The 16414-nt window shown below is 41.1% G+C and overlaps 1 protein-coding gene across 3 annotated transcripts in view; it reads right to left on the bottom strand.

The window, feature by feature from the left end:
* The window catches only part of COL4A3 (collagen type IV alpha 3 chain), an 85816-nt gene that overhangs the window by 39068 nt on the left and 30334 nt on the right, over positions 1-16414 (bottom strand). For all 3 annotated transcript variants that reach the window (XR_014526932.1, XM_083506290.1, XM_083506291.1), the window contains exons 8-19: positions 16284-16310; positions 14232-14309; positions 13022-13084; positions 12560-12595; positions 12401-12442; positions 9987-10064; positions 9510-9572; positions 8492-8548; positions 8092-8136; positions 6579-6632; positions 5433-5474; positions 5010-5097 (exon numbers count right to left, since the gene is read on the bottom strand). Coding sequence is in view for 2 of the 3 variants with exons in the window: in XM_083506290.1 (XP_083362416.1) it covers positions 5010-5097; positions 5433-5474; positions 6579-6632; positions 8092-8136; positions 8492-8548; positions 9510-9572; positions 9987-10064; positions 12401-12442; positions 12560-12595; positions 13022-13084; positions 14232-14309; positions 16284-16310 (673 nt within the window). In the remaining variant the exon portion in view is untranslated. The remainder of the gene's footprint in view (positions 1-5009; positions 5098-5432; positions 5475-6578; positions 6633-8091; positions 8137-8491; positions 8549-9509; positions 9573-9986; positions 10065-12400; positions 12443-12559; positions 12596-13021; positions 13085-14231; positions 14310-16283; positions 16311-16414) is intronic.

Genomic DNA, 16414 nt, shown 5'->3' with positions numbered 1-16414 from the left:
GCTTCAGGGTCAAAAGGAGTCCATATACGATAGGCTTCCTGCAGCCTCTCTAAAAAGTCTCCTGGACTCTCATTTGGTCTCTGTTCTACTTCTGAGACTTTAGACATATTAGTGGGCTTCTGGCATGCCCTGCGGATACCTTGCACAAGCGTCTGGCGGTAGGTGGTAAGTCTGGCCAGGTGAATTACATTGTTTGGATCCCAATTAGGATCTTCCAAGGGAAAGTTGTCTTGGAGATGACGGTCAATATTAAAAATATTTCCCACTCTGGCCTGCTCACGCAAATATATCTGTGCCTTTTCAATTATGTCTCTCCTTTCCTCAGTGGTGAACAGAGTATTCAGGAGCTGGCGGCAATCTGTCCAAGTAGGACTATGAGTATTTATTATTGAAGTCACCAAGTCCATCATAGCCTGAGGTTTTTCTGCAAAAGATGGGGTGTGTGTTTTCCAATTCATCAGATCCGTAGTTGTGAATGGAATGTACTGGAGGGTCGAGGTTCGAGGTGGCCGTGGTCCGGGTTGCCCGTTAACCAGCACAGGCTCCTCAAGTGCATCAAATACTCTTCTGAGAGGGGCTACTACGTGATCTTTCTCTTCGCTTTGCTCTAGAGGCCTCAAATCATAGGGGATGGTATTTGTCCCAAGGCGTTCTTTTAGCAGCCTTATACGCCTGGCTGTATTGCTTGCTGACCGATTAAGGTCTCCCTGTAACTTCTGTAATATTTCTCTAGGACTTGGATGTACAGGGGTTTGGGGTAGGCAATCAGTTGTTCCACTAAAGGAGACTGTAGATGGAGTTCTACTGGGACTCACAGATGGAATAACGGCTTCTGCTTGGGCTTTATTATAGGCCTCCAATGCCTCCTGAAGATATTTATCATAATCTATCAAGGAATCAAGTTCTGTGACTCCAGCCCCATTATTCATTCCACTTTCTTGCCTTGGGGTTACAACTGGTGGAGTGTTTGGATTAGGCTCCCTTCGATGTGGAGCATAGGGTGGAGGTGGAAGCACCTCTTCCTCTGGTCCCTCAAAAATGGGTTTGAGTTTATTTGGCAAGATTCCTTTCCTAGCTTCGGCTTTTACAGCCAATAATTTGCATCGTTGGACTTTGCATTCCCTTATCCATGGAGGATTTTTATTTAATGTGCTCAGCCAAGAATCTATATATGAAAATTGTTCTGGGCACCCTCCAGTTTCTTTGGCGATGTTAGACCAAAGTTTACTTACTAAATTTATATCAAAGGTTCCCTGAGATGGCCATCCAGTATTTTGTTTTGGCCACTCTAATTCACATAACGTTCTCAAGTGCTCTGGCGTCATTTTGACTCCATATGCCCCTGAGAAGGCTTTCTTAAAATTATTTAACATACATTCAAGAGGTGTATTTTCCCCCTTTGAACCTCCAACTCCCATTGTATGGCCCTGTGAAGTATCCACTCAGTCACTCACACACTCGTTTTCACACTCAGGTCAGCTGCAGACTGTACTTTCTCACACATACAATGCGCTGGATACTTTACCACACACTACCTCCCAACTTTCCTTTCCCTACACCAGATCAACATCTGATGTACCCAACCACCTAGCGTACTCAGTTCCCACTTACTGAGACGCAGAAGTTTGATCAAGACTTCTCTTCCTCCCAATTAATTGGAGGGCCAAAAACCCCTTTGTGCACTTACCCTTGGTTGGTTCCGTTTCCCCCCGGTCCGTCGCCGTCAGTGGGCAGGGTATCAGACAGACGAGACTTCTGCGTTCCCCTGGAAAAAGACTTTCCAGTGCGCGCTGGGTAGGCAGTGAGTGGTCCTCTCTCTTGTACCCCGCCCAGTAAGGCGAAGGGGCTGCGTTCCAGCAGACCACTTATCCGAGTCACAAGAGCACCATAAAATGTAGCACCCTGCTTGTGGTTAACGCTTAGCTGGAATGAAATATTCAACGCAGCAATAGAGAAATTAAAATAATTATTTATTTGTCAGACAAATAAATGAGAGACACAGTGGTATATGGTTACCAATGCTCTCCCTGCCAGCCCTCATGGCCAGCACTTATATTCCCTCAGCCCAGTCCCCTTGCTCCTCCTTTGGCTGCCTCTGTCCAATCAGCCTGGTTGAATTTCCTATTGGCTGATTGCTAGAACCAATCATATCAGATACACCCATTTCCTATTACCTTTTATGGGAGACAGAGAGCTATATTTTCTTCTATTTATAAATGGCAAACAAGTAGCCATTAACCTCTACAAGGCACCTTAATTACCAGATAACCTTTGGCCTCTCTTTCCCTATTCCCTACAAACCAGATGGTTTTTAATTTCATTTTTAAACAGAGGCTCGGCAACCAGATGTCAGGAGTGCTCCGATAGTGCCTCCCGTTTGGCATGGGTCTGTGGTCTCTTCCAACTCTAGGACTCTATGTCTCTATGAAATAAGAATCTAACATCTAAATTTCATGCTTTCTAAATCCTTTGCATAATTACATTTAAGCCTATATATTTAATACATTAATATATATATACATTTAGAAGAAAGGGAACTTAGTAAAAAACCAGTTTCCAAAAGCAACTTCCGAGAGAAGCCTCTTAGTTTACAGCCCCCTTTTGCTGCTAAAACAGCTGCTGTTCTAAAAGCAACTTCTTCAATTTACCCTTTGGGCTTAAGTCTAAAATGGGAGGCATAATAATTGTTTTTGCAACTTGATTATTCTGTAATTTGTAAGGTCAGTGACCTCGCTTCTCAGCCTTTTTATGACCGCAATAAACCAGGGGCCCTCTTTAAGATGAGCACATCTGCCGATGCACTCACTGCTTGGCATGAGAGATGCTGCCTGGCATGAGAGATACAGATATTTTAAAATATATTTTAAGCTCATTTTAAGAATACAGGTGTTTGATCAAAATATAAGCCTTGATTAAAATGCAGACTATGAACAGATGCCTCAGAACAGGCTCTCTTGGAAGGTGGTGGGCTCTCCTTCCCTGAAAGTTTTTAAGGAGATGTTGGATGGCCATCTGCCATGGATGCTTTATTTTTATCCCCCCCCCCCAAAAAAATTATTAGTTTTCCACAAATTTTTAAACACACAAACAAATAAACAAACATAAAGCCTAGCCTTATTAAAACTAATCTTATTAACACTGTTAAGCAACTTCCTCATATCCCCTTGGTTGAATTTCAGTGTATATCATTTTAATGGTTTTCCAAAACCTATATTCTCATAAAATTAACTTAGTCACTTAACATCTTTCTTTCTTTCCCAATCTAGAGTTCAACATATTAATTTATCACGTTACATATTTAAATTCTAAGCCTATCTGGTATTTGCAAGCTTTTCCAATTAATTTAACTTAACATATTTAACTAAATAATCTTTAAATTTTGTCCATTCTTCCTGGTAATCCTCCTCCTTCTGATCACGGACTCTTCCAGTCAGGTCGCCTAGCTCTGAAAAATCCATCATCTTCATCTGCCAATCTTCCACTGTTGGTATTTCCTGTTGTCAGGGGTTCAGGAGCAGAGGCGAGGGCAAGGGAGGAAACAGAGAGCGAGGGGGAGGAGTCTGAAGAAAAGATGAGTGATGACGACGACCCGAGATCTCCGAGTCTTTCCAGTGAATCAGAAGATTCACAGAAAGGAGCGCCAGTGGCCAGAGCAAGGGGGGAGCCTAGGGGGACACCCCAGGAAGAAGGGTCCAGAGGGGGTTCAGAGGGCAGCAGTTGGAAATCGGGGCCAGCATCCCCAACAGAGCGCAGTGGAGAGGAAGGGCGCCAGGTATCGAGCTCCGGCAGCTCGCCGCAGGGGCGAGGGCATGAGTCAGGAGTGGCCACACCTCCATCGGGGAGCGAAGAAACGGTCAAGCGGAAAGTGGAAGGTTGGGCGCGCGCGCCAAGTTCAAATGCACAGGAAGGCGGTGCAGTAAGCAGCCCGGAAAGGGAGCCAGGTCCTAAAGCCCGACGCAAGGAGACAGAAGGGTCCGGGGGGTCAGCGTCAGAAGAGTCCAGGAAGGAAGAGACCACGGGGGGCAGAGGGACCCAGAGAAGAACGGTCAGGCGGAAAAGGTGGAGTAAGGCTAGGGTATTAAGTTGGTGTACAGGAGGCGGGGACTCAGACGGAGCTTCGCCGGTCTAGCTTATAAGACGTAGAGCTGCACGCGGCAGCTTGGAAATGGAAACTGTAACTCAATAAAGACTTTTATAAAGTGAACACTGGCTAGCGTGATCCTCTGTGAGCTAGGATCAGGGAGCAGCTCTGACACCTGTGTTTTCCAATTCTTAGCTAATAAAATTCGAGCAGCAGTTGTGGCATACAAATATAATTCAACATCTTTCTTGGGCAATTCTAAACCTGTTATTCTAAGAGGAAAGACCTCTGGTTTCTTAATAAATGTATATTTCAACATTTTTCCCCCAATTCATTATAAATCTTCTCCCAGAAGTCTTTCACCTTGGGGCAGGTCCACCACATATGATAGAAGGTACCTTCTTTTTCTTTACATTTCCAACATAGATTATCACAGGTATGATAAATCTTTGCTAATTTAACAGGGGTCAGATACCATCTATACATCATTGCCATGGATGCTTTAGTTGAGATATCTGCATTGCAAGGGATGGGACTAGATGACCCTCAGGATCCCTCAGAACCCTACAATTCTATGAGTCTATGTCTTTTCAAAACGAAACATCATTGAGTTCAATGGGGTTTAATCACAGGTTTGCAGGCTTAGCCTAATAATGTATACTGAGACCAACAGGCATTTTATAGCCTCAACTCCACTCTCCTTGAGGTCAAGTAGGCCTCATATTCAGTCCCAAGGTATTTTAATCTCATAGGGCTAGACTGTTAACACTGAAGAGGCAGTGAAATCCCAATGGCCTCTTTCTCATCCTCACTTGCTACCCAGAAGCCAATGGTGTGATGTAGTTTTCACATGTCAATATGCTTCATCTGAGCACTGGTAGTTCAGAAAGCTCCTGGTATGTTATTTAAACCTTTGATGCTCTCTTACCGGGTGCTCCAAACTGGCCTTTGAGTCCTGGGAGTCCTGGATAGCCCTGGTTTCCTTTTTCACCTGGCAATTCATCATAATACTCTGTCTTAAATAAAAAGAGGGAACAGACAGACAAAAAAGGAGAGAAAAATAGTAATAATGAAGAGAAAGGCATGGCTGCATGTAATATAAATGTGGCGCATTGGTGTGATGACTTGGTTTTGCTAAAATCGTAAGCCGAATTCCATTTTTTTTAAACCAGGGCTCCTTTGGTGATGTGATTTCTATGTGAAGCTAAACACAGGCCACTATTAAAAACAATTTAGCTACACATATCCTGAAGCAGGCATCTGACACTGATCAGCACGTTAAAACCAGGCTTTGTCTATTAATTTTATGATATTAAAGTGAAATACAAAGACAAATGGAATTTGCACTTACTGGACCCCGAATTCCTTTGCTGCCAATTTCACCTTTCTGTCCCTATATTAGAAAACAGAAAAAATATAAGAAACATGATAATTTATCAAATCCAATGGAATTCTGAAACCTATTGACTACGTTGGATATAGATTAGTGGCCACCTGGTCTACATGTTAAAAACAGTTAGCAAGTTATCTAGAAAGTTCATTTTTTAAAAAGATTAAAATGTCTAAAAATTTATGGCTTGATTATTCTTTTGCCTAGGTTAGAGCTGAGCATCCTGTGACCCTCCAGATGTTGCTGGATTAAAACTCCCATTAGCCCCAGTCAGCATGGCCAATGGTTAGGTTTCATAGGAGTTGTAGTTCAGAAATATCTGGAGGGCCAAAGTTTATCTGTCCTTATTCTAGGTATGTAACCATTGACTAGGGGTCAACAATGTCTTCCATGATGCAGGTCTGGTCAGATATTCAGGGTTTTTTTTTAGTATCCCCATCCTGCTTCTGTGAACTAAACCCTGCAAAGACTTACCTACTGTCCACTTGAGACTGGTCCATTAGAGCAAATGGGGCATTGCCCCACCAATCTCAGTTTGCCCCCAATGAGCTCCCACCTGCCTGCCTTCTTACAACCAGTCTAAGGAGTGGCACTGGCTATTACCTCCCTCCTTCTTTAGCTCATCATTGCCATGGTAGAACTCAGCAGGAAAGAGGGTTGGCTCTGCCTGTCACTGGCTCTGGCTCTGCCTACTGTTGACCTCTCTTCCTTCTGCCCTACCATCAGCTACCACTATCAGTAGTCAAACCCTGTAAGGACATTCTTACAACCCTTTGTCCTATCAGAGTACTTGCGATTTATGAACTTCAGAAACACTAGAATGAGGAATCCATTTGTAAGCCAAGAACAGAATGTACCAGCAGAGTTATGACTCATTCATAGTCTGCTGGTTTTTTACTTATTTTTTTAAGTGGCCTTGAGCTTCAGAGAGATGGGACAGAAATACCCTAAAATAAAATATTAAAAACTGTTGCTTTAGAAATTTGGTGTTCATTAAAAATTGCATTTCATTTTTGCTGAATTGGTAATATACTTTTAATTCCAAATTTTTGGAATTGATAAGGGAAGCAAAACGCAGCAGACAAAAATGAAAACAAGAGCTTTTACCTTGGGACCAACTTTCCCAGGTCTTCCTGGCAAACCCTGTTCTCCTTTTTCTCCCTGCAGGAAATTAAATTGTACATAAAGGCTGGATCTAGACACGTCAACGAAGCGATTCGGTTAAACGCATTGTAAACTCATACAGGGAAACCCAGTAGGGAAAGACGGGGCTCCACAGCGCCATCAGGTGTCACAATCTTATATCACATACACAACACATATCAAACACTTTTTTTTTTACCAATCTAGCTGCGTCCAAAGACACAGTTCATTCCAGCACCAATCTACATTTAGAGCTACCTTTGTGCCCAAAGAAGGAGGTGGACCTGCCCTGCCAGACACCTAAACTTTGTGGTGAATCATCTGCTCTTTGCTGGCTGAGAGAATAGCTGTCTTTTAAAAGCACTGAAGTGTTGGATAATGGCAGATGAAGTTGATGGATTAGACGGAATTGGCGGAAAAGACTGGCAAGATCCGAGACCAGGGAGAAGAGTTGGTGGAAGAAGACTGGGAAAAGTTTAAAGACTATTTATAGAAATATTGTAAAATTAATGAATGCTAGAAGACTGTTGGAATGAAATTATATGGTTTCAGTAGAAATGTTATAAGGAATTAAGTATAAATAGATTAATAGAGTATTAAAGAAAAATAAGGTTAAAAGGTGTTAAGATAATTATAGGATAGAAAACAGGGGAAGATGGTAAGGAATTGCTGAAATAATTAATAGAAGTGGAATACAAAAAGGGAGGTGTGAGGAGGCCGCGGAAATATGGGAAAGAAAGATAAAATATTGGAAGTTTTTTCTTTTTTTCTCCTTTTTTATGTGTTTTTAAAGTGTTTTTGTTTTGTTAATTTTTATGTAGTATTTTTGTATTACAATGTATTGTTTTTTCTCTGTTTTTTCTTTTGTAAGTGTTTAAATTGTTGTAAAAGTAATAAATATTATTTAATATATATATATATATATATCACATACACAACACATATCAAACGCTTTTTTTTTTTTTACCAATCTAGCTGCGTCCAAAGACACAGTTCATTCCAGCACCAATCTACATTTAGAGCTACCTTTGTGCCCAAAGCTGAATGAAGATTCAGGTTCTGGTCTGTGTACCTCTTCCATGAACTGACCACTCAAAATCACTGCATCAATATAGGACTGTAGTGGGAAACCTGTGGCTCTCAAGTTGTTTTTGAACTCCAACTCCCAGTGGTTGGGGATGACGGGAGTTGTAGTCCAACAATACCTGGAGGGCCCCTGTTTTCCTACCCTGTTGTAGGAGGTTTCTGGAGACACATTAAAGTTTGTGCAGGAGTAGCTCTTCAGCCATTCTGCCCCTTACTCTGCTCTTCTCCAGAAGCTATCCAATTCCTGTATTGATCCACCTTAATGATGCTCGAGAGTAAGATATAGACTACCATTTATTTTGCCAATAGACAATAGCGTACATCCTGTCCAGCCCAGACCATGACCACTAATGTACATTGACACAAAATATTTTAAAAAATTCTTTGTTACCAGCGAGCCAGGTGGACCAGGAGTTCCATCCTTTCCAGGTCTACCCTAATTAAACAAACAAACAAACAAACAAACAAACAAACCACTTTTTAATACTTTGTTGTTGTGAAACAAAATATGCTAATAATATTATTATTTTCCTACGTACAATATATGATTCTAATAAAACGTGGTTTAATAAAGCTGGATATATGGAACTAAAGATCCAATGGACTCAGGTTGTATTTGTATTAATCATTTCCTCAACCACAGTATGGCTTTGATAACCATAAAATGTATTTTCAGACTATAACTGTACTGTTAACCTTTCTAGACGACAAAAGAAATATCTGTAACACTAGGTAGTTTTCAAAAATAATAATAATCTATCAATTGCAAAAGGGGGGCATAGTTTACAAACCTGAGGTCCTGCCTCTCCAGGATCTCCTTTTGCACTTCGAAAATCACCAGGTGAGCCCTAAAACACAGATCTACCAGTCAACACACATCCTTTAGATTTATGTTGCTACACTGAATGCACAACTCATATTGTTTTATATTTTTAGCAGGCTAGTGCAGAGCTTGTCTGAGGCCTGGTGAGGGAATCCCTGGTCAGCTGTTTGGCCCAGGGTGTTCTTGGCATGATAGTGTCAGTCTGGCAGGCCACTGGCGCCGCTACCCCCCAGGGCTTCTTAGCCCTCTGAGGCCCAGGGCAAGCGTACCCAGCTGCCCTCCCTTTCTGATTTTTAACATTTATAATAATATATATTTAAAAGTAGCTATTTCTGAATTAAGGCCACCGCTATGAAGTGTAGCTCAGAATATTTAAGGTGATGCCATCATTTCACAGCATTCTATATCCAACTTGTATTTTATTCCATGACCCTCAGGTTGAGGTCATGTAAGCAAATGTATTTCTATACTGATTAAATATGTTGAACGAACTGTACATATATATATGGTCATGTCAGCAGCTTTCAAATATATGCTATTTTTTAAAAAAATGTTTTACTATCTAGCTTCTGAAGTAAAAAGGTAAAGGTAAAGGTACCCCTGCCCGTACGGGCCAGTCGTGTCCGACTCTAGGGTTGTGCGCCCATCTCACTTAAGAGGCCGGGGGCCAGCGCTGTCTGGAGACACTTCCGGGTCACGTGGCCAGTGTGACGAAGCTGCTCTGGCGAGCCGGCACCAGCACAGCACATGGAAACACTGTTTACCTTCCCACTAGAAAGCGGTACCTATTTATCTACTTGCACTTAGGGGTGCTTTCGAACTGCTAGGTGGGCAGGAGCTGGGACCGAAAGACGGGAACTCACCCCGCCGCAGGGATTCAAACCGCCGACCATGCGATCGGCAAGCCCTAGGCGCTGAGGTTTTACCCACAGCGCCACCCGCGTCCTAGCTTCTGAAGTATGAAATGCTAATTCAATACCACTTACTGAATCTCCAGGGGGTCCAGGGGGTCCTGGAGAACCCATATCTCCTTTATTTCCTTTTAATTCCTGTCACAATAATAATAATAATAATAGAATTTATTTATTTATTTATTCAGTGAACCCAAAAACAAAGATGGTACTTACAAAAGTGATATATTTTAACTGAGTCATAGGAACAAGCAAAGATACGAACTGAATGTTTGCTAATGGAATTTAGGGATCTGACATAAAAGAGGTAGAAGTGTTGCACACTTTGGTAGAAAAAATCTATATATGTACACTTTCTTTAAAATAACTCTATATAAACTTTATTTGGTTTATCTTTTCATAAAATTTATATATTATTAATATATACTTTATACCCCACCCTTTCCCCTGATGGGACTCATACAGTGAAAAAGATGAACAGCTATACAGAATGCTTATTATATTAATGGTCATTATTATATTAAGGGTCATTAATGGTCATTATACTGCTACCGTCATATTTTCTGCTCCAGTTAGGGTAACAATAACTGTTCCAGTTGGTCCTGGAGGGCCCATTAGTCCATTGTCACCCTGTGGTAAAAAAGAAAAATCAAAAGAGCTATTTCATATATGTTTATGGCAGCTAGGATGGCACATGCCAAATACCAGGGATTGTAAAATGTACTCACAATAGAAGACTGGAGGGGAGGTTTAAAAATATGCTCTAATGGCAAAATTAGCATACAGTATATATGACGTCAGGAAGGCATAACAGATCTATTGAAAATGGGTGTTTATTTTCTACAGGAAAAGCACACTTTTCAGGCATGTAATTAATGTTTTGCAGACAACGGCTGAATCTGTTTGCTAAAGCATTATTTGTGCAACATTGCAATTATATAATAAAAGCAGCAAAACAAACAAACAAACAAACCCCAATGCATTTAGCATTAATGGATATTCGTTACAAATAAAATCCACTGAAGCAGACCTGATCTAATTAAAAAATTCAGCTCAAATATTCTACATTATCGAAGTCGTGTACTAGTCATAACAATATGCTAGCTTAACATGGCATGTTGACCATGAAAATAATTTGGCAAAAAGCTACGAGACTGAAATTCTTGGGTTCGAGATACAGCCCTTCTAGCCAAGAATCTTATCTCCAACTCTGTCCTGTCCTGAGCATATAACATACCAGAAGTTCTGAGATTCTTCTATTCATACCCTTTCTTTCTTACAGGGTGCTTGGCCGTTTGATTTTGTCATTCAAAACAACCCTGTTATTCCATTTTTTGGTCTAATTCTGCATTTTAAATTATAATATAAAGCACATTAGGAAGGCTGACGCTTTCAAGCAAAGGGCTGCTCATAGACTGTGTTAACCGACAACTGTTTAATTTCTCAAAAATTGCCTCTTCATTATACTCCAAAGTAGCCAGCTATTTTAGTGATTGCTCTACAATATCACCACAGCCTTTTGTGTTACGTCTAAGTTGGATCAAATATTACTGCCTTTTAAATATTCATATTCAAGGTGAAATTCAACAACTTCAGCAGGGCATACTAATTACTTTTCTTTAGGGTAGAACTTGCTTTTAAAGACAAGTTTGTCACAAAAATCCCTTTGCCACTGCTTCATGTAGCAGTCTGACAACACGGACAAATGCAGCAGTGTTCATGGCAGGGCATTATTCCCACAGAGCATTCAGTCCAAGGAATGCCGCAAAAAAAAAAAAAAAAAAACCCTGGTCTAATACTTTGGCCCAGCAATCGTTTGTGTTTTCCAGATAGTGTGTCCTCCCTAAAAGAGGGCACGTGTTGCAGTGAGACCTGGAGACTGACCTCCTGTGTTGTGGGTGGGTATATTGGACAGCCACAACACCCAATTGGTAGGTCCCTCATTGCTGGGTTGAATCTGGCCAATGGGGTGCAGTCTAAACGGATCGAGGGACCTATATATACCCATGTACGTGACCCAGAGTTTCCTCTTTCGGCTCGTGCATTAGAACACCCACTCACCTCTCGCTATATTTAGGGCATCTTGCGATTGACCTTGCTTTGCCATTGTGTGTCGTCTGTCATTGGGACAGGGGCACGGCAGGAATTTTCCCCACTTGGCTGATGGGCTGTTGCCATTTGGGTTTCACCTACCGCGTAGCAAACCATCACAACTTGTAAGGTTGCGGATAGGCACTGGTTCAGGTGATAGGGATGGGAGAACGGTCTTGCCAATCCCTATATAAAGGGTATTCCGTTAAAGGAATCCAGGGACTCAATTTGATTTGGTCAACCCCCGAGAGGGGGTTGTGCCCATCCTGAGTCCAGGGGAGCATCTGGGGAATGGATATAGTCTGTTCCCGGGCCTTCCACCTACCTCAGGTGTTCACCCTTGGTCGACCTATGATAGAGCTCTGGGTCAGCGCTACCTGCAAGTGTGCAGGGAGCTAGTTGAACCAGAGCCTATGCAACCACTCACTTTCTGTAATCAATAAAGTTGTGGCCTAAATTCTGCCAAAAGCCAAAACTAAAATTTGAGTCAAATGTGTGTTTATTTAGGGGGGAGGTCTCTGGGTCTGAACACGCAAACTACACTTGCCAGCTGAATCAATGGTAGGTACAGCAGACTGGGACAGCTGACACTTACCTGTAAGAGTAACATAGACCCTACTGTGAGAACAAAGCACCTATAGCAGGCCTGAAGTGAAGTGAAATAGCCAATCTGGTTTTTGAGAATTCATTTGGCAACTGTAAGAACACAAGGAAGATAGCTGCACTCTTAATAAGATCAAGACTTAAAGTGCCCTAGAGAAAGCAGCATTACCGCATGCTACTGATATGCCCTTAGCTGGTAGAAAAACAAAAATATTTATTTTGAGGGGAGCAGGGAAATGTATGTATAGTTATGTGTTTGTTTGTTTTTTTACCTTTAATCCTTTGGCACCAATGACTTTAACACCCATAAGACCCTGCAAACAAAACCAAAATGTCTTTAACAAATGTTTTGAAAGCCCCAATTAATGTTGGAAACGGAAAATGGTAGTAGGGGCAATTCAGCAGTGTTGATATTGCAATTCTGAAAATACCTTTGGCCCTGGAAGTCCTGGTCTTCCTAGTGCTCCCTAAAAGTACAGATAAACACATTACACATTTTGGCTGAAATGCTTTATGGAAGAAACATCATCCACCTTGCCTTTTTTTAAAAAAACTGGGACAAAATAAGTAAAGAGGTGCTTAAATGATAATACTTACTTGTAACTTACTTTAAGTATGAACAAATTCAGAAAAGGTCATTTACATTTTCAAAACTGCCCCAAAGCAGATTTCTGCAGAGTCTTGGATAATCAAGCACAATAAAAATATCAAAGGATATGTATTCAAGGCTAGTTCCTGGGGTTACCTAGTAAGGCCAGAATGTTTTGCATGCCACTGAGCTAATGTGCACAATTTTCTGCTCTCCAACATCAGAACGTTGCAACTTATGTCTTATGTGCCCTTTGAATAATACCAATTTTTAATCAACATGGAAATTCAGATTTTCTACTTACTGGAAAGCCTGGAGGGCCCTCTGGCCCTATCAGCCCTGGTAATCCTCGAGGTCCTAGATCACCCTTTACATCAACAAGAAAGAAAAATAATGCTTCCGTTATTGGTTTTGTTTGTTTGCCTTTAGGCTTCTTTCACTCCCTTAGGCTGCAGCCCAAGCCCTGCCCAAGGAGCTTCAGATTTTCAGCCTTGCAGGTCACACTGACCAAAGTGGAAGAAACAGGACAAACAGCCCACTCCTACTCATAAGTCCTATTGAGTTATTCCCATTCTGCTTCTGAATAAACATGCATAGGATTCCACTGTTAAATATTTTGACTGTCACCTCTATGGTCTGAGACATTCCTGTCCATAAAAGCCTGTCTAATTTTAGCCACTAATGGAGGAAACTGGGCAGTTTTCAAACTTCCACATTTAATCACTTAATTTAACACATATGTTAACAGGAATGGGTAGAGAAACATAGGAATGCCCCTCTCCCCGCAAAAAAAAGGAAAGAAAGAAAGAAAGAAAGAAAGAAAGAAAGAAAGAAAGAAAGAAATCCAGGGAATTCTTCTCTAGGGACTTTATAAAAGGAGGGAAAAAAATAAACTTCACAATTGGTCCTGGGCAGAATCTTGCTTCATAACTTGTATTATTATACTGCCCTGTCTCAAACTACAGATTTGTGTACAGTGGTACCTCGGGTTACATATGCTTCAGGTTACAGACGTTTCAGGTTACAGACTTCGCTAACCCAGAAATAGTACCTTGGGTTAAGAACTTTGCTTCAGGATGAGAACAGAAATCATGCAGCGGTGGCGCAGTGGCAGCAGGAGGCCCCATTAGCTAAAGTGGTGCTTCAGGTTAAGAACAGTTTCAGGTTAAGAACAGACCTCCAGAAAGAAATAAGTTCTTAACCCGAGGTACCACTGTATTTGCAATCCCACTAAACTGAATATATTTATGCACATCTGAAAGACTTTTCACAGAACCATAATATGATAGGATGATTGTAAACATGCTAGGATTGGAATTCTGCACATGCAATAGGACTTCCCCTTCCTCTACTTCCCTCTGCAGCTGCCCAGGGTGTGTGAGGAGCTGCAGTGGAAAGGAGACAAAGGGGAACACGCACTGTGAGAATGGAAGTCCACACACAGACTTTTAGGGTGGAAGGGACCTCAACAGCCATCTATTTATTGTTCAAAATAGAATGTTTTTCAGGCTTACCTGAAATCCAGGCATTCCTGGCAATCCAGGATCACCTTTGGAACTATAACCCTGGTCATACCCACTTGCGGAACATCCCTTGGAGAATTAAACAAGAGAGAGAGGTAAAATGAGTTAGTCCATTTTATTTAATGTTATTATTCCTGCCCCCCGCTTTTTCTTGACAGGTGGAACAACAGACCAGCCTGTCAGGGTTGAAGGGGGTGGGCTGCCAGAAAGCATCAAAATAAGTGTAGCAAATGGAATATATTTTCATATGACGTTTTAATAATGGCAAGAAGATTCAAGAAAATGCCTTGTAGTACAAAACTGAGGATGAGAGGATTTGTCCCATTTCCCTTTTTATTTTTGAGACATTATTATGAAGTTAAAATAACAATCTAGTAAGAAGTTTGAGGTTTTTTATTTAAAAAACTGTACCAAAACAAACACTAGGGTTCACAGCCACCATCTCATAAAATAAAGTACATTCTCAAGAGACTACACAATGAATTAGATGTTGTAACAAAAACCGATCTGATACAGGGAGAATACAACTCAAATGTTATCGATACCAAACAAAGCCCCATTTCATTGGGATTTCCCATCCCCATGATTAACCTGTCATATAACTAACAGATTACTGCCAAATGGAGACAGAATCCATAGGTCTAGCTCAGGGGTCAGCAACCCGCGTCTCCGGAGCCGCATGTGGCTCTTTTACACCTTTGTCGTGGCTCCGGGGTGGATACTAGCGAGGGGAGGAGGCGCATTGTGCGCCCCGACACTCCCCACTGTGGCGGGCACTGTACTGGCTGTGACGTCGCATGGGGGCGGTGCGTGCGTTAGTCATGCACCGTCCCGACGTCACCTTCCTTCCCACCCGCCCGCTACATTGTAAGGAGCATGTACGCTGGTCACTGCATTGAAAGGGGGCATGTACGCTGGTCACTGTTTTGAAGGGGAGTGAAGAACACACACACAAAAGAAGGTAACTTGTTAATTTAACGTTTATTTCTATGAGGAGGAGTAATTCTGAGGGGTCAAACAAAGAAATAATTTTTAAAAAGTGACAAAAAAGTTACTTTTATAATGACGAGTTTTGCGGCTCCCAGTTTTTTTTTCTTCGGAAACGGGTCCAAGTGGCTCTTTTTGTCTTAAAGGTTGCAGACCCCAGGTCTAGCTGAACCCCAAGATACACATTAATTTATGGGTCAATTTCTCAGAATGAGAATAAACATTATTTTTGGAACCAGATATTTAAAGAAAAACCTGAGGATGCCTTGTAGCCCTGTGATACAGTCAAATGAACAGCTACTAATAGAAAAATTATAAGTGGTTTACACATTGTCCATATTCAACACGTCAAAAACTTTCTTCCATTTTTTTCATTGTTCCTCTGGCTCCCAAAACACTGGAATTCTGATTTAACCTGGATAATTCCTATAATTAATTATAGACTTGGAGCTTGCATTGTTGCTGCAATTTTAAGTTCCTTCAGCTAGTTTACAAACCTTTCCCCATCTGTTTTACTGATGTGCATTTATAAAACTCTTGGAAAAAAGCAATATTGATGTGATCATATGAAGGATTGCACAAAATTCTTCCTATATCCTGCTTTACTGATGAGCACATGCACTCCTGCACATTGGTAAAATACCCCACATAGGCAATATCGCTACAATTATATCAAGTTTTGTTTTTTATCATATCAAGCTAAATTTTCTCAAGTGTTTATATCAATGCACATAAAAACACGTAAACATTGGCAAAACACTGCATATAACTACTGCTACAATTATATAAAGATTGATAAAACATTGCAAAAAATGTACACAGTGACAAAATAGAGGTAGGAAGACATGAATGAACTAAAGGAAGTGGAAGTTGTAAATTAACTGCATATTGCTCTGTACAAATTTTGGAAGAGTTCCTAATGCTTCAGTTCTGCTTTAGAAAAAAGACAAGTAATTTAGAACTGAAATATTCCTATAGTGAACAAATGAGCAGAACTGCATTTCCTGTGTCATAGAACTATTTTTATTCTGACTTGCTTTTTACAAGTTAACTTACTTTTTCTCCTTTGATTCCTTTGGGACCCTAGGTAGAGGGAAGGGAGAGATAGACACACATCACATTATAAATGCTTCAGATCTCATATTAGAAACTTATGCAGGTAAATTCTGCAATGGAGCCCTACAAAT

This window comes from Podarcis liolepis (genome assembly GCF_965112155.1).
Source record: "Podarcis liolepis genome assembly, chromosome: 5".
NCBI classification, from domain to species: domain Eukaryota; kingdom Metazoa; phylum Chordata; class Lepidosauria; order Squamata; family Lacertidae; genus Podarcis; species Podarcis liolepis.
Note: the sequence above shows the minus strand (reverse complement) of the source record. Positions and strands in the feature narration are given on the sequence as shown.